This window comes from Bos javanicus, chromosome 9, assembly GCF_032452875.1.
Source record: "Bos javanicus breed banteng chromosome 9, ARS-OSU_banteng_1.0, whole genome shotgun sequence".
Lineage (NCBI taxonomy): Eukaryota > Metazoa > Chordata > Mammalia > Artiodactyla > Bovidae > Bos > Bos javanicus.
The window spans coordinates 74,566,587-74,589,253 of record NC_083876.1 but is presented as its reverse complement, the minus strand read 5'-3'; the positions used below and the strand labels follow the sequence as shown (position 1 = coordinate 74,589,253).

The window sequence follows — 22,667 nt, the reverse complement described above, 5'->3', positions numbered from 1 at the left end:
GTTTTTATGATATTGCCTGTGAATCTTTACTTTGAGGGTAATTTGGTTTGTGGCAAGAAAAGAAACAAAGTTTATAATTGTCCCCTGTCTGATTTTCAAATATTCCCTTAATGATAGCTTTCAAGCTTTTCAATATAATCTTTTCTCATCAAAGCATAAACATGAGAGGGAGCTCCCAAATGAAAATCGAATGGGAGAACAAACTTGATGGGGCATTTCTCTTTTATTTTAATAGACTCCTAGAAATTGTCATTTTCAAAGCCCAGTTGAGGAATTTAATTTTAATGATGCAGTAACAAAATACACAATACGAGATAGAAATGAGGATATTTCTTTCTTAAATGAGGATCTTTCTTTCTTAAATGAGTATCAATAGCATTCTACTGTTTCCTTTAAGTAATAACGTTTCTTGCTCAAAGTAGAAGTTCAACTTGAGGAAGGGAATTTGTTTAAATATTTAGTTTTTAATATGTGGAGTCATCCATTTGGTCCATTCTTATTACTGATTGCCTTATTGGTGTGTAAGGAATGGTTTCCAGGATAAAGTTTGAAGCAAGCTCCGTTAATAGCAAAATGTTTGATATGTTTTTATTGTTAATTAATTTTTATTGGAACATAGTTGCTTTGCAATATTACTTTAGCTTCCACTGCACAGCGGAATTAATCGGCTGCACATATACATACATGTGCATGCTCAGTTGTGTCTGATTCTTTGTGACCCCATGGACTATAGCCCACCAGGCTCCTCTGTCTATGGGATTCTCCAGGCAAGAATACTGGGGTGGGTTGTCATTTCCTGCTCGAGGGGATCTTCCCAACCCAGGGATCAAACCCAAGTCTCTTGCACTTCCTGCATAGGCAGGTGGACTCTTTACTACTGTGCCGCCTGGGGAGCCCACGTATACATATATCCCCTTCGTTTTGAATTTCCCTCCCATTTAGGATACTGTGAGTGCAGTAGGTCAGAAAAAGAAAAACTAGCATCATATATTAATGAATATATCTAGAAAATGATATAGATGGCCTTATTTGCAAAGCAGAAATAGAGACAAAGAATTAGAGAACAAATGTCTGGATACTGAGGGGGTAGGCAGGGTGGTATGAATTGGGAGATTGGGACTGATACATATACACTATTGATACTATGTGTAAAATAGACAACTTATGCTAGCTGCTTTTGGTTACAAAGAATTGATGTGTCTTCAATGGCACTTGAAGGACTAGGAACATGTAGGCAGACACATGGATTCTCAGGGTAAGTTCAACCATAGCATCTCTCAGAGCCTCACAGAGACAGAAACTGGAGTGTAATTCCAAGGCCTTCAAGTCCCGCAGCCTGTGCTTCTCTGGCTTGGTTGCTGTTGGCACCCATTTCCATCTACTTTTCTCTCTACCAATCATCATTCTCAACTCTATTCCTTGTACTTCCTTATAACTCAATGTACTCTCACCCTGTTTTATGACTTCTGTCTCTGGGCAGACTTTGAGCCTGAAATCCTATGGCTCTTTGCCTGAATCTCTCTTTAGCTCCCAATTAAAGTTTCTGAAAGTAGAATCTCACAGCCTCTGCCTGTCCCTGTTTGTCCATCAGACTACATCACAGCTGTTGGACAGTATATGCAGTGGGTTTCTTTCCTTCCCAAGGTTTTCCCTTTCCTTTCTTTTTTTTTTGCAGGGGGAGAAGCCATAGTTCAAATATGGCTGTTCCCACTTAGCAGGGGGCTATTGATACTGTGTATAAAACAGTTCAGTTCTCAGCAGGGGCTGTGAGGGTGAGAGGCCCATGGCTGATACATCCAGTACAGAAATATCTGACAGACTGAGAGACGGTTGGTTACTATTCACAGGGGGCTGAAGAACCTAAACTGAAATGGGAACACATCACAACTCTGGTCGCAAGCCTCAGAGAATTTGTGAGGTCCACGGACCGGAAGATCATAGCCACCACCCTGTCCAAGCTGAAGCTGGAGCTGGACTTCGACAGCCACGGGATCAGTCAGGTCCAGGTGGTGCTCTTTGGTTTCCAAGATGCTGTAAGTATGATATTTCGCCCATGTTTTCCCAGACACTCCAGCTAAAATTAGTCAGAAAATAGGATAAAAACATAAGCTCTGTTGACTTTTCTTTATTTAATCATTGTAATGAATTCTTTTCTCTTTAGAACATGAGTAAGTATGAGATGGTTGCCTGTCTGTGTGCCTCGAAGCACTAGCTTTGTTATAGAATCTGGAATCTCCCCCAGGTTAGATACACATAAAATGGAACACCGTGGAAAATAACAACACTCACAGACATCTCCCATGGCTGCACTTTGTTCTTATGAAATCATGTAGTTGGTCACTATTTATTTTGATGATTTTAGCAACAGAGCACTCTTGTCCTGCACTTTATATTATATATGAAAAGTGCCATCTAGCGGTCACTCGGAAAAATGTAACTGTACAGATCAGAATGATCAGAATGATCAAAATTTTCCCCCCTTGCTCTGTTTTCCAAACAGAACATTTTAAACATACTTGTTTAATAAATATTCACTACTCCCTAGCTAGAAATATACTTTAGAGCACAGGGCATCATTGGATAAAAATTAATTCACAGGCTCTGGTGAGAGATCACTGACAGTTCCTCGCTCTCCTAGCGAGTTGCTATGCAACACAAACTTGAAGCCAGTTTTCCAGAAGCCTGATTCAAACCATATGTGATATCCTTGAATGAGACTTGCCTGTGGAACTTGTACCAAAAAAAGCCTGAAGTCCCTCCCAGAAGCCCTTACAACTGACTGCAGGAGACAGAGAAATAAGAAAGTTCCCACGGTGCCAGCCATGTGAATAGGGAAGCACTTTGCATCATTTTAGGTAAATTCCCCAAATTGACTCAGTCCTAATGAGTTTATTGCTCCTACCTAGAAGATGTCTTGACAGTTGCATTTGGTGCATCAAAAGATCCCTGATTTAAAACTAAATTGTAATCCTTCAGTGACCTTGTGTTCCCTGGAACTCTGTGCAAGCCGCTCAGTCTTATGCTGTTTTGTGGGGAGGGCAACAGTCCTGACTCAATTGACGTCATGGGAAATGAGAGCAACTGGCCAGGCCTGTCACTAATATAATGCTAAAGGCACACTTTCTCTGTAACTAGGGAACCCCAGCCAGCTGCAAATAGAATCAAATAACTCAGTGAGTTTGCAGCTTGCTCACACATTTGGCTTCCAGTCTACAGGCTGGAAAGCAAATAGGCAAGTAGAGTTCAGATTGAGAGTGGGTTAGTTGTAATCCTGGGCCACAGACCAAGTCTCACATACACACACCTGCTCTTGCTCTGACTAGAGGTGTCCAGGATGGACTTGCACTGTCCAGGATGGGAATGAACCCAAAGAATGGCCTGGATATAATATATTGTTGAATGAAGGGCTGCGAGGAGCTGGTCATGGTGATAGAGGACTCCTCCTCCATTTTCTCTTTGGAACCCTTGAGAGAAAGAGTATTAGTTACTAAATGTCATACCCACATTAGTCAAATAATCAAGCGAGTCCTTTAAGAAAGTGCCAGGACAAAATCATTCTGAAGGGGTTTCCTAGAACAAGTGGGAACCTAGCAATGGTCCACTTCCCTGGGAACAACCACTCTGAGGAATTCCTCAGACAGACAGCCATCTACACTGGGGGATTTTGGTGAAGATGGATCAAGGGCAGGAATGAGCCACTGGAACTCTAGCTTCTGGTGTGAGATTGCCCCTAGGTCACCTTCTCCCCAGCTTCCTCTAAGATCTCTCTCTAGTCAGAGTCCTGTTGGGAAAAATAGCATCTTTTCTTAAAGACCCATGTCAACTAGAAATTAGTGGAGTTAAACCAAATTTTGAATAAACCTCTCTTAGCCTTATGATAAAAGTCATTTATAAAAAGGTAATGGCTTACCCATACAATCAGATCAGATCAGTCACTGAGTTGGAATATTATCAACCTGAAAAAGGAACGAAGTTCTGACACATTACACATAGTGAAATGAGCCAGACACAAAAAGACTGCACGATTTCGATTGTGTGAGACACTTAGAGTAGTCATATTCGTAAACAGGAAGTAGAATGGTGGTTGTCAGGGACTGGGAGGAGAGGGCAGGGGGGAATCATTGTTTAATGGTGTAGCGTTTCAGTTTTGCAGGATGAAAAGAGTTCTGGAGATGAGCAATGGTGATGATAGCGTTAACTAAAAAATGAGCCACAACCTGAAAGCAGAGAGTTACTTTATTTGGTGGGAATGTTGGGGACTCCAAGCCCAGGAGACAGCATCGCAGTAGCTCTGTGAAATCTGCTCAGAGGAGGCAGGAGAGGGAGTCCGGGTATATACAAGTTTGCAACAAAGCGGGAAGGCAACCTGAACATCAACGATTATTGTTAAATAGTAAGGAAAACCAGGTATCAAGCTAAGGAATTTAGTGTTTTATATGTAGGGAAAGAGGCAAGCCTCTGGGCTCTCTGAATTCATTCCTTTCATAGGCACCTCAGCTATCAGGGGCCAAATCTATTTCTAGATGCTTCACATCCTTAATTCCTTTTTTACCATAAGGGATGGCAAGTGTGGCGGATGGCTGCTTCTGGCATCCCATCTCTTCACTCCTCCAGCAATTGCCATGGCTGGGGATGGTGGCATCTGCTGGATCACAGTTTTGGGAGCCCTCATTCATGTTAGGAGGCCTGAAATCGCTGATGGCTGTGACATTTCTTGCCCACTGATACAGCAGGAAATGTTTCATTTCACACTAGCACAACAGTGTCCACGTACTTGATGCCACTTAGAAATGCCACTTTAGCTGTACACTTAAAAATAGTTACGATGGTAAATTTGATGGAATGCATATTTTAGCATAATTTTTAAAAAGAAAGGTAGTGCATATATCTGTGTCACTGTGTAAATAAGTGAAACATTACTAGTCACTTTAAAAAGATAGTCTTACAACAAAGATTTTTGATGTAAACAGATTGTCTGGAATAGTTGGCAGTTTATTCCCCTTTAAAAAAAATATGAGCCGTTGTGGGGTGGAAAACAGGCACGCACCATGGCAGGTGTGTAGGTAGCATGTGTTCTCGTGTTCCCCCTTTGAGCGGTGACTGGCACTTTCAAGTCATCACATCATGCTGAAGTGCTTGGTTGTGTTGAATAGCAGCCATAACATTTAAGAATAAAAAGGAGATACATAGTCTCGATGCATGTGTGTGTGCTGAGTCACTTAATTCATGTCCAACCCTTTGTGAGCTCATGGACTGTAGCCTGCCAGGTTCCTCTGTCCATGGGACTCTCCAGGCAAAAATACTGGAGTGGAACTCTTTTTTTTTCCTTTCCTTTATCACTTCCACCATCCAATCTGCTGACATCATAAAAGGCAGAAGTTGCAGATACTGGGTCCCAACGAGGCAACATTCCCATTTAACTAGATTGCTTTTCATTGAAGTGGTATATCTTATTTGCTTACATGGGAAGCACCGAACTTCATTTTGAAGTGGCAGTTTTTCATTTGTTTTCTGGTGACATAAATAATTCACAATTCAGAGTGAAGAAACCTTTTAGTTATTATTGTTGGTAGAATATCATCCAAATGCATGCATCAGCTAGGTTATTTGCAATTAAATATTAAAGTAAACCATATATCACTCTTTTACTCCAGGTCAATAAAGTTCTTCGGAATCATAACATCAAGCCACACTGGATGTTTGCCTTAGACAGTATCATCCGAAAGGCGGTACAGACAGCTATTACCATTCTGGTTCCAGGTCAGAAATACTTAACTACTTTGCAAATATTTAGAGTTTGGTATTTTCAATTACTGTTCATCTATCATTTATGATGTCTCCTCACTGCTTTTAGGGCAACTTAGCCTTTTTTTTTCATCTTTCAAAGCCACCAAATAATATTTATCTGGTGTGTGTACTCTGAGCAAAATGTTTACTATGAGTGAGGAAGACTTGTTTCCTTGTCTTTAAAGAGCATCATTGGATATAAAGACAAAGAGAAAATGATACAGGAGATCCACATACATATGCATTTCAATATTTAGATATCTGTACCCACAAAACACACTCCCATGTCATCCTTTACCAGTGGTTCCCATAGCTGCCAGTACATTGAGTGATGTAAGGAGCTCTTTAAAATTACAGCTTTGAGAGCTCCACCCCAGACTGAGTGAGAATCTGCTGAGGATAAAGCTCAGGAATCTGATTTTCGAGGTCATTTTTATACACAGCCAGGTTTGGAAATCACGGGTCTAAATAGATGCCAGCTATGTTTGCACTGAGATATTATACCAAAGGGTATCTCAATGAATGCAACCAGGTTATGGGAGTAAATGTGTGTGCTAAGTTGCTTCAGTCATATCTGACTCTGTAACCCCACGGACTATAGCCTGCCAGGGTCCTCTGTCCATGGGATTCTCCAGGCAACAATACTGGAGTGGGTTACCATGCCTTCCTCCAGGGGATCTTCTCGACCCAGGGACTGAACCCACATCTCTTACCTCTCCTGCATTGGCAGGCGAGTTCTTGACCACTAGCGCCACCTGGGAAGCCTCTTATGGAGAAAGGGAGAGATGCACTCATGCTCTAAGACAAGCTTCCAAAGTGTTTTGATAGTGTACCCATAATAGAAATTTTAAGCAGAGCTATTCCACCTTGTGTGTGTGTGTGTGTATAGATAGAGAAATAGATTGATTTAGATATATGAATTAGAAACGTATTCTAAAATAAAAGAAACATGTTCTGTTGTACTAATTTGTACATGTATTATAAAGTATTCTAAAACAGAAATCTAAAAAGATAAAATAAATAAATATGAAACATTTCAAATTTTATGTTATTTATAAACGGTACCACAAACTTTCAAGTTATCATAAACCCTTCTGAGTTGTGGAGTTCCTTCTCTTCTTTCAGAATGCCTTGTCTGGTTTCAGGGTGAGGGATTAATATTTCTTCTTTATGAAAGGAGGAAATAGAAGAAGTTCTAACATCCCTGAATAGGTTGTTCCCCTACGTGGTGCATACCTCCCCCCCACCCCCACCCCATCCCCACTGCCGCCTCCATCCCTTCTGCCGCCTCCGTCCCTCCTGCCGCCTCCGTCCCTCCTGCCGCCTCCATCCCCGCTGCCGCCTCCCCTTGAGTTCTTGTAAGTTTGTCTTCTTCAGGTCTCATTTTACAAGATGCCCCCTCCTCGAGTCCTGACCGACCCCAAAGTCTACAGTAGACCCCCTGTCTCTCTCTCTCTCCTTGGAAATGGTTTTCCCATTGGTGACATTTGCCCAATCAGAAACTACTTTTATTTTCTTGTCTAATGGCTGTTTCCCTTACCAGAGGGTAGCTATGTCTTTTATTCTGTGTCAAACACATTGTCCAGCATGTTGCCTGGAAATTAACAGACTTCCAATAAATATTGGTTGAAGCAATCAGTAGATGAGTTTTACCTGGTTATAACAAATTAGGGTGAAAACTTTTGCATAACTTAGAAAAAAACCCTAGCAAGGCTTTGAAATAAACGGCTGGCAGTTGGATGTGAACCTGAAGAATGTAAAGCTGGTAGAAACCTAGTGTGATGCTCTCAGGACGTCAGCACGTACTTATGTTTAGATGGTTAATCACCGGGATGAGCTTGGGTGTGGGAAATGTACCAAAGAGGGGTTATAAACCCAAAAGACGTAAGGGGTGAAAGGGATTAAGTGTGTATCAGTGAGGAGTATAGGTATAGGCCATGAGTTACACCGTGTGCTGTGCATGCAAAGTCACTTCGGTAGTGTCTAACTCTTTGTGACTCTATGGACTAACCTGTCAGGCTCCTCTGTCCATGGGATTCTCCAGGCAAGAATACTGGAGTGGATTGCCATGCTCTTCTCCAGGGGATCTTCCTGACTCAGGGATCGAACCTGCATCGCCTGCCACTCCTGCATTAGAGGCAGATTCTTTACCACTAAGCCACTGGCGAAGCCCCAAGTTACACCCAGTAGTAACCTAAATTGAGAATGTCTAAATGAGGAGAAGAGAAAGGGATTATACTTTGAAATAATTTAAATAGCATATAAATAATCTGTTAATCTAATTTGTAATAACTTCTTTAAAAATGGATTACCTAAATGCAATGGATTGTATCCTGGAATAGAAAGAAGAACATCAGGAAAACTAGCATAATCTAAAAATACTCCAATTTCCTTAATACAACTGATACTGTACCAATGTTAATTTCTTAGTTTTGACAGAGGTACCATAGTTACATAAGATATACTAGGTGAACTGGGTGGAAGGTATATGGAGTTCTCTGTATTTTCTGTAAATCTAAAATTCTTCCAAAATACAAAGTTGATAAAGCATACTGATTATCATGCTGTAGATGAAACACTTTAAGCTCAGAGGGAGAGACAGGGACAAGGGACAACACAGGGAGGCCTGTCTCCTCATGTGAGTGTCCTCGTGATAGGTATTGCTCTAACCCAGCGCCTGTGCAGAGGAAGGCACACTCTATGAAAACAGTTTGCTAAGCAAAGTTTTCTGTCCTTCCACTGTGAAATTGGTTTCTTTGAGGCCACTAGGGGTCTCTGATGACAACTGAAATGACTCTTTGAAAGCATTTTTAAAAGTGAGCAAAAAAAAGAAAAAAGGAACTTCCCTTGCAGTCCAGTGGTTAGAATTCCACACTTCTACTGCAGGGGGCATGGGTCCAATACCTGGTCAGGGAACTGAGATCCTACAAGCTGCGCGGCGTGGCCAAGAAGAATAATAATAAATGGAAATTTCAGAGAATTACTTTAAGACAGTATTTTTTAATATTCCTCCCAGGATGCAGGAAGACAATATACACTCTACATCAATATGTTTATGTTGAAATATATGAACAAGGGCAACCAATTTCAAGCATTTGACAATTCCGTTGATTTCCAAATGTCCGTAAAGATTTTGTTATACGATTAAGATTCAAAGAAACTATACTAAAAATGCCTGTCTTTTTAGTCTCCTGATAAAAATTGCTTTTAGCTGACAAAATACTGCAATAAACCTACCAAATTTTAAGACATGCTAAAGAAACCAACAAATTTAAAAGTATACCATCATCAGTACACACATTTCTTACATGTGTTTGCTGAGAGAACCCAGATGTTGGCTTTTAAACATTCTCTATTAAAAGGAATCAGAGCTCCTTGCAGAAATGGTTGATTTCCAGGCCTGCTTGGGGCAAAAGAAATTCAAGATGAGTCTGCAACTTACTGTGATGGCAAAAGATAAGGAAATGCACCAAAAGGATGGACGCTGATACAAAGGACCCTGGAGACCGCTTGAAGGACTTTCCAAAAGTCTAAGCCAGGGCAAATTAAACAAAAAAATCAATAAAAATAATATTGGGTTATATGCATACAGTAAATAGCCATGAGTCCATACTGATATAAGTAATTGAATACGTATATGGAGGATAAGGCCAATTATTTGTCTTAGTAGAGTTCCAATTAATACATGTAGAAGGGATGAGAGAAATAAAAAAATCACCATTAGGCAAACACCACAGTAATAATTATTACAGTAAGAACCATCAATAGCTGCTGAGGTAAGCAGGAAAAATAATGCTGAGAAACGAGGTATTTGAATGGTCTCGGGGAATCTCCCGACAAGATAGCTACTAACTACAAAGAGAACACAGTGACACTCCCTTTACCAGAAGCTCAAGGTAAGCATCACTCACATAAGACACAGCACCTCTGGGTACCTCCTGATGTGACGCTCTGAGAAGGACACAGCATCATCTTTGTGGTATAGGAGCCAAAAAGGCAGAGCCTCAACCTAATCTTGACAAGACATAAATGAACCAAAAATGAGGGACACAGTACAAAATAGCTGACCAGGACTCCTCAAAGGTACAGAGGTCTTGGGGGATAGAGAAATACTAGGCTGCTGCCACAGATTGGCAGAGACCGAGAGACACATGACAAATAATGCAGTGTGGGGTCCTAGGTCAGAAAAAGGACATCCTTGGGAAAACAGTGACATTCAAGTAAGGTCTATAGATTAGGATGATAGTATTGTATCCATGTGAATCTCCTGGCTTTGGTAATAGTGCCAAAGCTGTGTAAGCTGTGACAAATATTTAGGGCAAGCTGATACTGGGTATACAACGAACTCTCTGTACTGTTTTTTGCAACTTTTCTGTTATTCTAAAATTATTTCAAAATGAAAAGGAAAAAATAAGAAAATGTTCCATCTTCTTTCTTCTGAAAAATAACACATAGAACAGAGAGTACTGTGTAAACCCCATATGAGTTTCTTGTTTTTTTTTTTTCTCAGACTCTTTTCCCACTTGTCTTCAAGAATTAGCCTGTGGATATTGGTAACACTGAGCATCTTTGATTACTCTTCAAGTACAGGCTGGCTGTGGGTGGCCAGCCTGTACTGAGCATGAGACCATGTTGGCCCAGCTAAGGCAGAGAGAATGCACAGTACAGGCACTCTTCTGATGGGAACTCTAATTGTTTAAACTGCTAGAGTCCTTGGTGTTACTCCCAGTTGTTAAGCTGAATCAGTCCCATGCCCCGTGTCCACATTAACGTAAAATGCCCAGCACCCCAATCTACGTGCAATGTTTAATGCAGGGATCGTACACCGCACTGACAAGTATTGTGATCCTACCACGTGTTAAGGTTATTTTCCTCTGATGAGGCTGCCAGTTGGGGTGGAGTGGGAGTGAGGGGAGGTGGGGATAGTATTGCTGTTTGATCCTCTCTTGTGTTTTGGAAACGTGCACTCCCTTTAGTTTCCCACACATGGGCTTAAATGCTGTCCATTCGTTCCAGGGTCCCCTGAGTCCCTGCCTTTCTCATGACACTTGGCTCTGTCCTGACAGTTCCCTCTGCTTTCCATTCTCCTCAGAGAGCTCATTTGTGCTTCCTTCTCTTAAGCTTCCTGGATGGCTCAGACAGTAAAGAATCCACCTGCAATGCAGGAGATCCAGGTTCGATCTCTGGGTTGGGAAGATCCCTTGGAGAAGGGAATGGCTACCTACTCTAGTATTCGTGCCTGGAGAACTCCATGGACAGAGAGGAGCCTGGCGGGCTATAGCCCTTCGGGTTGCAAAGAGCTGGACGTGACTGAGCAACTAACATTTCACTTCTCTCAAGTACCTCTTCTCCTTTCTCCACCCCAAGGCTTTCCCCTCCTCCAGAACCTGCCTGGGCCCTTCCATCTCCTTGAATCCATCAATGAGTAAACCCCACACTAGCTTTAGTCACTGCAAATATACTTTACTTACCCCTTAGCACTCTTATTACATGTACCTGTGAATTATATATGTAGCTAGGTGTATAACTGAGAGCATCAAAGATAGTCAAGCTGAATTCATTTGTGCTTGCAATTCCATGTTATCTTTGCATATGCTTTTATGACTCTTGCGTATATTTGCCCTAGTTCTCCTTCAGGTTGTTTCTTTTGGAGGATCAAGAGCAGATGCTCTCTCTTATTTGCATGTTTTACAATATCTGATTTGATGATGTGTCCTCAGGGAGCCATCATGAAAGATCAAAATAACAAAGTACTGCATTCACTTATAGTTTTCTACTTTATTCAAATTATTGGGAAAAACTTTTAGTCATTAGCACATAAGTAAAATGATGACATATGATCATTTAAAGTGTACAGAGTTAGAGGAATATAAGGGAACATTTAAATGTAATAATGTAGTAATAAGTATTAGAAATTTTCCCTCTCCTAAAGTGAGATTATATTCAACAAGACAATAAACCTTTAAAATCGTCTTTAAAATTTCAGGTTAGAGACCATAAGGAAAAAATTTAGAAAATTTTAAAAGGCCTATTCTTGCTCTAATTTAATATAGATTGAACTCTCCTATTTTTTTTAAAAAAATATTTATTTGGCAAAGCCAGGTCTTAGTTGCTAGTTCCCCAACCAGGTATTAAACCTGGGCTCCGTGCATTGGGAGTGTTGCTGTCTTAGCCACTGGATCACCAGGGAAGTCCTCTTATTTTTAAAGATCTTTTTTTCACTATTTTGTTCCCTTATAAATAATCCTAGTAAGATAACTTCCATTCTGCCAACATTTTTTTGAAGCTGATATGGCTCAGCCCCTGTAGCAGGTTTATGTAAATTAAACACCTGATTTTGAGTTACACCTACAACTAACACACAGAATGAAGACAAAAGGGCTTCCCTGGTGGCTCAGACAGTAAAGAGTCTGCCCCCAATGCAGGAAACCCGGGTTCTAGATCCCCTGGAGAAGGAAATGGCAACCCACTCCAGTGTTCTTGCTTGAGAAATCCCATGGACGAAGGAGCCTGGCAGGCTATGGTCTATGGTGTCGCAAAGAGTCAGATACAACTGAGTGACTAGCACAGAGAATACTATAGATGAACTAGGAAATAGAATTTTGGAAGGAGAAAGGCGGTAATGCAGACAGCCAGAATAGAGGTGGAGTTTGGCTAACCTCAAGAGATAAAAGGTAAGGATGTGGAGAAATTAGAACTTTTGTACACTATTGGTGAGACTATAAAATGGTGCAGCCACTATGGAAAACCAATACGTGGCTTCTCAAAAAAATAAAAATTACCATATGTTCTTTAGGGTATATATTCAAAAGAATTGAAAGCAGGATCTCAAATAGATAATTGCACACCCAAGTTCACGGCAGCATTATTCACAATAGTAAAGAAGTAGAAGCAATGCAAGTGTCCATTGATAGATGAATGGATAAACAAAGTGTGGTATATGCAAACAATGGAGTACTATACAGCCTTCAAAAAGAAGGAAAGTCTGACACATGCAACAGCATGCATGAAATTTAAGGACATTATACCATACACGGGTCAATAAGGCAAAGACCAAACAGTTCCCTGGAGGATTTGGCGATGAATTGGCCCTTTGGCTGCACTGCTGTAGCAGCTATGGTAGAGTAGTGGGAGGGGTCTTCCATCACTCCCACTAGCGCCCTCCCCCAGCACAGGGGCTCTTCAACTATGGTTCATGGACTCTCAGAATTGGCTTCAGGGAGCCAGTGAGCCTTCAAAAAACAGGGAAAATGCTGTCTGAATGTGCTTCTCTTCTGCATGGCTCTCATCAGATTCTCGGTGGGTTCTGTGATCTAATGAAAGCTCCACATGCCCATAATGAGATATCACCCCAGACTTGTGGGAATGGCTAGCATTAAAAAGAATACAAATAACAAATGTTGGCAAGGATGTGGAGAAAAAAGAACCCTCCTCCACTGCTAGCGGGAATGTAAACTGTTGCAGCTCCTGCAGAAGACAGTATAGAGATGGCTCAAAAAACTAAAAATACCATATGACCCCGCAGCTTCATTCCTGGGTATATATCAAAAAGAAACAAAAGCACTAATTTGAAAAAATACATCTGTTCCAATGTTCATAGCAGCATTATTTACAGTTGCCAAGTTACGGAAACCACCTAAGTGTCCTTCAACACATACATGACCAAAGAAGATGTGGTATGTGTGTGTAAATGTGTGTCTGTGATGGAATACTACTCAGCCATTAAAAAGAACGAAATTTTGCTCTTTGCAGCAACATGACATGAATGGACTTGAAGAACATTATGCTGAAGTGAAAAAGTCAGAGAAAGACAAATACTGGGTGATACCGTTTATATGTGGGATCTAACAAAGACAATAAACCAGTGAATAAACACTGATACAGAGAACAAATGAGTGTTTACTAGTGGGGAGAGGGAATGGGAAAGGGGCAGTACAGGGGTACAGGGAAAATAAGGGTCATTCTAGGATTATATGAAATCATGTGTGACACTGAGGAAACCAGAAGGGAAAGAGACACGTGTACCCCAGTGTTCACTGCAGCACTGTTTATAATAGCCAGGACATGGAAGCAACCTAGATGCCCATCAGCAGATGAATGGATAAGAAAGCTGTGGTACATATACACAATGGAGTATTACTCAGCCATTAAAAAGAATACATTTGAATCTGTTCTAATGAGGTGGATGAAACTGGAGCCTATTATACAGAGTGAAGTAAGCCAGAAAGAAAAACACCAATACAGTATACTAACGCATATATATGGAATTTAGAAAGATGGTAACAATAACCCTGTGTACGAGACAGCAAAAGAGACACCGATGTATAGATCAGTCTTATGGATTCTGTGGGAGAGGGAGAGGGTGGGGAGATTTGGGAGAATAGCATTGAAACATGTATAATATCATGTATGAAATGAGTCGCCAGTCCAGGTTCGATGCACGGTATTGGATGCTTGGGGCTGGTGCACTGGGACGACCCAGAGGGAGGGTAGGGGAGGGAGGAGGGAGGAGGGTTCAGGATGGGGAACGCGGGTATACCTGTGGCGGATTCATTTCGATATTTGGCAAAACTAATACAATATTGTAAAGTTTAAAAATAAAATAAAATTAAAAAAAAAAGAAATATTGTGTGAAACTTTTGAAAATTATAAAGAATTATAGAATTTAAAGAATGTTTCTTTGAAAATAAAAGTTTCATGTGTCATAGCATATGGAGCCAAGATCCAATATTTCTGTTACCCTGATTTTACTTATATTATGAATTTAATTCCTTTTTGGGGGGGCCATTTTGAGAACCTAATCACAATGTATAATAGTTTTTCCCATCAAAACGTAGCATCCCAATTCTGAAGTGACCCGCAGATGAACTCATGGCCTGCAGTCTGTTTAAACTGGAGACTTGTAACTTTTGCACTTTAAATCTTAGTGGTGAGTCAGTAGGTTAGGGTAGGACACACACTAAAAATTAACCTAATAGTCAAAAAGTCAAAAGCAGATTGGCCTACTAGAGTGAATATAAAGAATGTGTGTGTATTTTCAGTACTCGCCCCTCCCACCCCCACACATTTTGAATGTTACAAGCAAAAAGCAGTCTGTCTTCTTACTCTTATTTATACAATCTCTCTATATCTCACTTTCCTCATTTCTAAGTGAGTTAATAGTTGACAGAATCAAAACTATGAATTTTAATTGTATAAACAAATTTTCATATTCTTAACAGGTTTTTACACAATTGCCTATCTGATTTTAACAGATTTCCCACGTATCTTATGTGCTGTGTGAACATTTCTCTTCTGTTTGAGTTAGATCATTCTGAGTTTACATATCTTATGATTTTTGCAAATTTGCTGGAAGAACAAATCTGAAATAATGTGCAGAAATCCATCCTCACTTTTGGAAAAGCAGTTGGGAATACATCTTATTGATAGCAGGGGAGATGACATTCATGTCTTAAGAAATTAAGGCCATCATTCTTATTTCATTAAGATTGTTGTTGACCATATGCTTAACAGAACTGAGGCCGCATTTCAGCCTTGCATCTGAGAGTGATACTGCCGATCAAGAAGACTTGGATGCAGAAGGTGACCATGACGAACGGCCTTCAAATCAAACTGTCCGAAGACCTCATGCCGTCCTTGAAGACGCGGTGGCCACCTCAGGGGTGAGCACGCTCAGTTCTACTGTATCCCATGACTCCCAGAGTGCTCACCGATCACTGAATGTACAGCTTGGAAGGATGAAAATAGAAACAAATAGGTAAGGCCTATTCCAATGTGGGTGGGTTTCTTTTTTCTTACTTTTATATAAGTGCATGTGCTTGGAGTCTACTTTAAAGATTGGTCCACAGAATATACATAAGGTAATCCCTTTTTCCCATTCATATAACCTTGATTTCATTCTTTATTAAAATGAGAGATTCATTTTAGCCTCTTTAGTCAAATACGTTTTCTGCTTCTCCCAATTCAGTCCTTCAGCATTTCTTCTTTGATCACTGCACTAAGATTTTCTGAGTAACTTATCTGTAACCTCATAGACTGTTTGGGATGCAGGCTCAGAGCAACATGTACCATCCAGTAGATAGCTGAAAGACAAGAAGAGAGTCTGTGATCTTGAGACCCGTGACTTGGAATATCAGGTTCTTTCAGGAGAGGAAGAGCTCTGTTCTTAAGGAGATAAAATTAATGGTTCAAAAGTTTTTAGTTTTAGAACCTTGAAACGATGATCCATTGACCACATTTATGATTTTATTTTTAATATGCTGTATCATATCTGGAGTTTAATTTTTCCTTGTGAATTTGATAACACAGAACTCACATGATCAGGTTATTAAGTGAACAGGAAATATGTTCTTGTGCTTCACAAGATGTTGACACAGTTCAAGGTCTGAATCTTTATGATTTATAGCTTCCTGTGCTGGTTACCGTTGACATGTGGGCAACTGACTTTATGACTTTGGGTTGACAGGGAAAACTTTTTTATTATTTATATTTTTGGAGTGAATCAATAAACATTGTTCAAATATTTAGAAACCTTAGTTGAAAATCCAAGTTATTCACCAGGGAGATAAAAATATTTTATTTCTGGTCATAAGTTTGGGTTCTTAATAAGCTTAAATACCAAGCTTGTATGAGTAGTACCAACCAACCTCATCCTATATTTAGAAACTTGAATTTTAGTTGCACGATTCAGTAACTCCATACTTAGCTTCTACAGTTTATATACAGAAATGTTTCTGAATAAAGGGAAAGTGGCTTTCTTGTTTCTGTATCCTGGATTTTTAAAAAAAAAATATTGATTGATTTATTTGGCAAAATCAGGTCTCAGTTGCTGCACATGGAATCTTTGTTGGGTCACACGGGATCTCTCGTTGCGATGCATGGCCTCAGTAGTGGTGGTGTGCGAACTCTCTAGCTTAGTAGCCCCACTACATGTGGGATCTTAGTTCCCTTACCAGGTTTCAAACCCATGTCCCCTGCATTGCAAGCAGATTCTTAACCACTGGACCAACAGGGAACTTCCGTTATCCCAGTCTTGTCCTCTGAAACCCACCTCTTTACTTCCCACTTATTACTTAGTGGAAAAGAATTGGAGTCTTTGCTAAGACTTCATTTAAATCTTCATGTCCTTCATTTCCTCCTCTTCTCAAGCAGTATGGGCTTCCTCATAGCTCAGTTGGTAAAAAATCCACCTGCAATGCAGGAGACCCTGGTTCAATTCCTGGGTCAGGAAGATCCACTGGAGAAGGGATAGGATACCCATTCCAGTATTCTTGGGCTTTCCTTGTGGCTCAGCTGATAAAGAATCTGCCTGCAGTGTGGGAGACGTGGGTTCAATCTCTGGGTTGGGAAGATCCCCTGGAGAAGGGAAAGGCTACCCACTCCAGTATTCTGGCCTGGAGAATTCCATGGACTGCAAAGAGTCGGACATGACTGAGCAACTTTCAGTTTCACTCAGGCAATAGTCCCATTATGAGTCTCCATCCATTAGAGCAGATGTTGACTTTAGTCACTTCTCTTTAATTTACTCTCTGGCACCCAGTCCTGAATGGAGTTGTGTTTTTATACCCTTCTCTGATTTCTGGAAGAGGAGAGTGCACTCATGACTGTTTAGGTCCCGCCACCCAGCTCTGCCCACGGCTTCCAGACAGTAAAGCTACTTTATTTACCAGTGAGCCAGTACATTTGCTCCTCTGGCTCCTGAACCTTCTGTGTACTTACCCTGGCTTGTGTCAATAGAACATGCCTCTCCTAAGTGCAGCCTCTTCCTTCTGTGCTCAGCCCATGTGCATTACCCTGACTCACCACCCCCAGGGGCCCCCCATCTGTCCACCGTGCTTGCTCCACCCATGGTCCTTGGGCACTGCCCTTCCCCGGCTGCTTTCTTCACATCTCTTTTCTGAGGGTGTCAGACAGCTGAGGGCCTGCTCCCCACATCTGCCCACAGGAATTACCATGTCTTTATTATGTTAGGATGTTGTTGCAGTTCTTACAAAGCCCACTCATTTATGTTTTCCATGTATTTACACGCACATGTGTGAAATCTCTATGGTTACTGGCTTCCTTTTTTTCTTTTTCTAGTAGAATCTCCCACAGCTCCTCCATCAGCCCTAGAAAAGTGAGACAGGGCACAGCATTCACTTCACGTAGGGATCTAAAGAAAGGGCGGCTGCGTTAGGATAGGTGCCAACGAGGGCTGGTCATGTCTACACCAGTCCTTGTAATTGTCAGTTGAATATTATTTGATATACAGATGTACATATATTGCAAAGTAAACTTGAGGAAATGTTAATGTGTTTTTAGGAAAGGGTGTAATCCTCAGGTCAGAAATTGTAAGCTTATATTTAGGATTCAGTTCAGTTAGGATAATCACTGATGAATATCTATCCAGCTCTTGATTAATAGATCATCAATAATATTAAATAGCAGAAAGTAACAAAATAGCTTTAGGAAGCATGTTTTACTTAAATATAAAGTATGTGCTTACCTAAAATGTTCTGAAAATCATTCATTTCACATAAGGAATTGGGACAATAATGCAGAGGTAGTTAAAATCTAACTCAGGAGGAGCTGACTTCTTATCTGATTTCCCTTTCCTGCAATTCTGGAATTACCCACCAACCCAGCTCCCCACCCTCACCTATCTGAGTTAAAAAATTGACCTCATGGCTGATCCTTGCCAAATTTGTCTGGCACAGAGAGACAGTCAATTGCCTTGGTTTCAAAGGATTTCCCTATTAACAGAAGACAAAGTAAAAACAAAACTGATGGACTGGATATGTCCTAAAAATAAATAATTTTGAAGGCTGGAATTGGGACAAATGAGGTGGCTTGTCGGTACTTTGCTTCCAACGTTAAGTTCTGGCTTTTAGGATAAAAAGGAAATACATAGTCTAAATGCGTGTGTGCTAAGTTGCTTCAGTCACGTCCAACTCTGTCACCCTATGGACCGTAGCCCGCCAGGCTCCTCTGTCCATGGAATTCTTCAGGCAAGAATATTGGAGTGGGTTGCCATGCCCTCTTCCAGGGGATCTTTCTGACCCAGGGTCTCCTGTGGCTCCTGCATTGCAGGCAGACTCTTTATGGCTGAGTCACCGGGGAAGCCTGTAACCTAGATAGACGTATTAAATTCTAGAAAATTTCACTGTGTGTTCTTTGAGAAAAGCAGTAAGAATACTGCAGTATGAATACTATTACTATTCATACTATAAATTAGCATGAATGACAAAAATATACACCAGATCAAAAATTGCCAAATTAAAAGTGCATACTGAACTTGCTGAAACTTTCTCTGAATACCATTTGTGTTGGAGTATGTAAGTCTCCCTTAATCCTCTCCTTCCTTCCTTCTTTCATTTCCTACTGCTTAATCCATTTAAGTGTGTGCTGTTTACTCCACTGCTGCTGCTGCTGCTGCTGCTAAGTCACGTCAGTCATGTCCGACTCTGTGCGACCCCAGAGATGGCAGCCCACCAGGCTCCCCCATCCCTGGGATTCTCCAGGCAAGAACACTGGAGTGGGTTGCCATTTCCTTCTCCAATGCATGAAAGTGAAAAGTGAAAGTTAAGTTACTCAGTCGTGTCTGATTCCCAGCAACCCCATGGACTGCAGCCTACCAGGCTCCTCCATCCATGAGATTTTCCAGGCAAGAGTACTGGAGTGGGTTGCCATTGCCTTCTCCACAGTTGTCTTTAAACAAGCTGTCTTCCTGTAACCACTGTCTCTCTCTGCCTCCCATTGTTTTTTTTTTTTTTGTCTCACCTACTCACCTACTTTGCCAACAAAGGTCCGTCTAGTCAAAGCTATGGTTTTTCCAGTGCTCATGTATGGATGTGAAAGTTGGACTATAAAAAAAGCTAAGTGCCAAAGAATTGATGTTTTTGAGCTGTGGTGTTGGAAAAGACTCTTGAGAGTCCCTTGGACTGCAAGGAGATCAAACCAGTTAGTCCTAAAGGAAATCAGTTCTGAATATTCATTGGGAGAACTGATGCTGAAACTGAGACTCCAGTACTTTGGCCACCTGATTCAAAGAACTGACTCACTGGAAAAGACCCTGATGCTGGGAAAGATTGAAGGCGGGAGGAGAAGGGGACAACAGAGGATGAGATGGTTGGATGGTATCACTGACTCAACAGACATGAGTTTTAGTAAACTCCAGGAGTTGGTGATGGACAGGGAGGCCTGGCGTGCTGCAGTCCATGGGATCACAAAGAGTCGGACACGACTGAGCGACCGAAGTGAACTGAACTCTACCTCAATCCTTCTTCTACCTGATAGCCTCCCATGTCTCTGTCCTGTGGGAAAGGGGTGGAACCTGGGGGTCAGGGAGACAAACCCTAATGAACCCTGGGAAGCTTCTTGTCCAGTGCCTGAGGCTGTAGCAGAGAACAGACAGCCCTTCTTAAAGGCCAGACACTGTGTTTGGCATTCTACCTATGTGGATTCTCATCAATGATTACAGTAATCCTTTCAGAAAGTTCTACTCTTCCTTTTCACAAATGAGAAAACTGAAGCCCAGAGGCATTCAGTCATTTGTCAAGGTTAACACAGAAGCTTATGGCTGAACCAGGATACAATCCCAGGGCTGTCTCCAGTTGGACTGTGCTGCCTTCAGACCATGTCAACTGAAGCAGAAGCAAGCTTTTGGAATGGAATCTGGTCCTGAGTTAAATCTATCAATACTCAGAAAGTAAAACAAATAGAGCTTGTTAAGAGCCATGAAACAATGTACCTTGATAATCTTATACATAATTATATTTGTTGTTCTGTCACTCAGTCATGTCCTACTCTTTGCAACCCAATGGACTGCAGCACGCCAAGCTTCCCTGTCCTTCACCATCTCCTGGAGTTTGCTCAAACTCATGCCTGTTGAGTCAGTGATGCCATCTAACTGTCTCATCCTCTATCATCCCCTTTTCCTCCTGCCTTCAGTTATTCCCATCATCAGGGTATTTTCAAATGAGTCAGCTCTTTGCATCAGGTGGTTAAAGTATTGGAGTTTCAGCTTCAGTATCAGTCCTTCCAATGAATATTCAGGGTTGATTTCCTTTAGGATTGACTGGTTTGATTTCCATGCAGTCCAAGGGATGCTCAAGAGTCACCACAGTTCAAAAGCATCAATTCTTTGGTGTTCAGTCTTCTTTATGGTCCAACTCTCATATCCATACATGACTACTGGAAAAACCATAGCTTTGGCTATATGGATTCTTTTGGTGGCTCAGACGGTAAAGAGTCTGCCTGCAATGCAGGAGACCCGAGTTCAATCCTTGGGTCGGGAAGATCTCCTGGAGAAAGAAATGGCAACCCACTCCAGTATTCTTGCCTGGAAAATCCTATGGACAGAGGAGTCTGGGGGGCTACAGTCCACAGGGTCACAAAGAGTCAGACACGACTGATGAACTTCACTTTCACTTTGTCAGCAAAGTAATGTCTCTGCTTTTTAATATGCTGTCTAAATTTGTCATAGCTTTTCTTCCAAGGAGCAAGCATCTTTTAATTTCATAGCTGCAGTTACGATCTGCAATGATTTTTGGAGCCCAAGAAAATAAAGTCTGTCACTGTTTCCATTGTTTCCCCATCTATCTTGCTGCTGCTAAGTCACTTCAGTCGTGTCCAACTCTGTGCGACCCCATTGACGGCAGCCCACCAGGCTCCCCCGTCCCTGGGATTCTCCAGGCAAGAACACTGGAGTGGGTTGCCATTTCCTTCTCTAATGCATGAAAGTGAAAAGTGAAAGTGAAGTCGCTCAGTTGTATCCGACTCTTCGAGACCCCATGGACTGCAGCCTACCAGGCTCCTCCATCCATGGGATTTTCCAGGCAAGAGTACCAGAGTGGGGTGCCATCTATCTTAAAGTATTACAATTCTGAATTCAAGTTATTCAAAGATAGTTTTCTAAAAACTCAGAACATCTGTCTTCACAACTTCGAATATTTTCCCAGTAATGGGAATGGTGAATGGGTTACCACTTGGCTGTCAGTTGTGCAGTGAACCTTTCATGGGTAAGAACCATGTAACATAATACTTTTATTTCTTTGGAGCATGTATGAGATACCAATGGGGAACTGAACGTACCAGGAACACAGCTGTGGTTTTCCTCAGTTCATTGCTCCCCTTAGAAGGCAGAAAAATAACAGTAACAAACACAACAACCCAAGCAATCTTCATTAACATTTACTGAGGACTGATTATGTGCCAGGTACTGTTGCTGACCTCCCCTATAGTTGTGAAGTGAAAGAGTTAGTCGCTCAGTCATATCCAATGCTTTGCGACCACATGGACTGTAACCCACCAGGCTCCTCCGTCCATGGAATTCTCCAGGCAAGAATACTGGAGTGGGTTGCCATTCCCTTCTCCAGGGGATCTTTCTGACCCAGGGATCAAACCCGGGTCTCCTGCATTGCAGGTGGATTCTTTACTGTCTGAACCACCAAGGAAGAGTTACTTCTCAAATTTTCATAGTTTAAAAGAAAGTAAGTACCTTTCTTCTTTGCATTCATTGCCTATTGTATTACCCGTGTTGACCAACTTTTTTAATGAGGGGCTATGCAGGTAAACACCATATATTAATTTGTTTGCCATTATGGTCATAAAAGGAAACAGAACAACATCTCTGAAGAGTCTGTCAGCCAATTAGGGGTGCAAGTTTTAAATTCTTGTCTGGAAGCACACTTTCTAGAGCTTTGCTACTCAACTTGGATGTCTGTGGATCTGGGAGCTTATTACATATGCAGAAACTCAGAGCTCCCTACCCATCCCTGCTCCCCAGCCAGCTGCTGGATCAGAATCTGCATTTCAATAAAACCCCAGGATGTCTGTGTTCATTATAGCTTGAGAACCCTTGTCTAGAAGGTCATTCTGTGGCTGCTCCCACTTCATTATCC

At 41.4% G+C, this 22,667-nt stretch overlaps 1 protein-coding gene across 1 annotated transcript in view; it reads left to right on the top strand.

The window, feature by feature from the left end:
• The window catches only part of MAP3K5 (mitogen-activated protein kinase kinase kinase 5), a 228,669-nt gene that overhangs the window by 201,516 nt on the left and 4,486 nt on the right, over positions 1-22,667 (top strand). Inside the window, exons 24-26 of the mRNA XM_061428082.1 lie at positions 1,848-2,033; positions 5,655-5,760; positions 15,301-15,544. Coding sequence (XP_061284066.1) covers positions 1,848-2,033; positions 5,655-5,760; positions 15,301-15,544 — 536 coding nt within the window. The remainder of the gene's footprint in view (positions 1-1,847; positions 2,034-5,654; positions 5,761-15,300; positions 15,545-22,667) is intronic.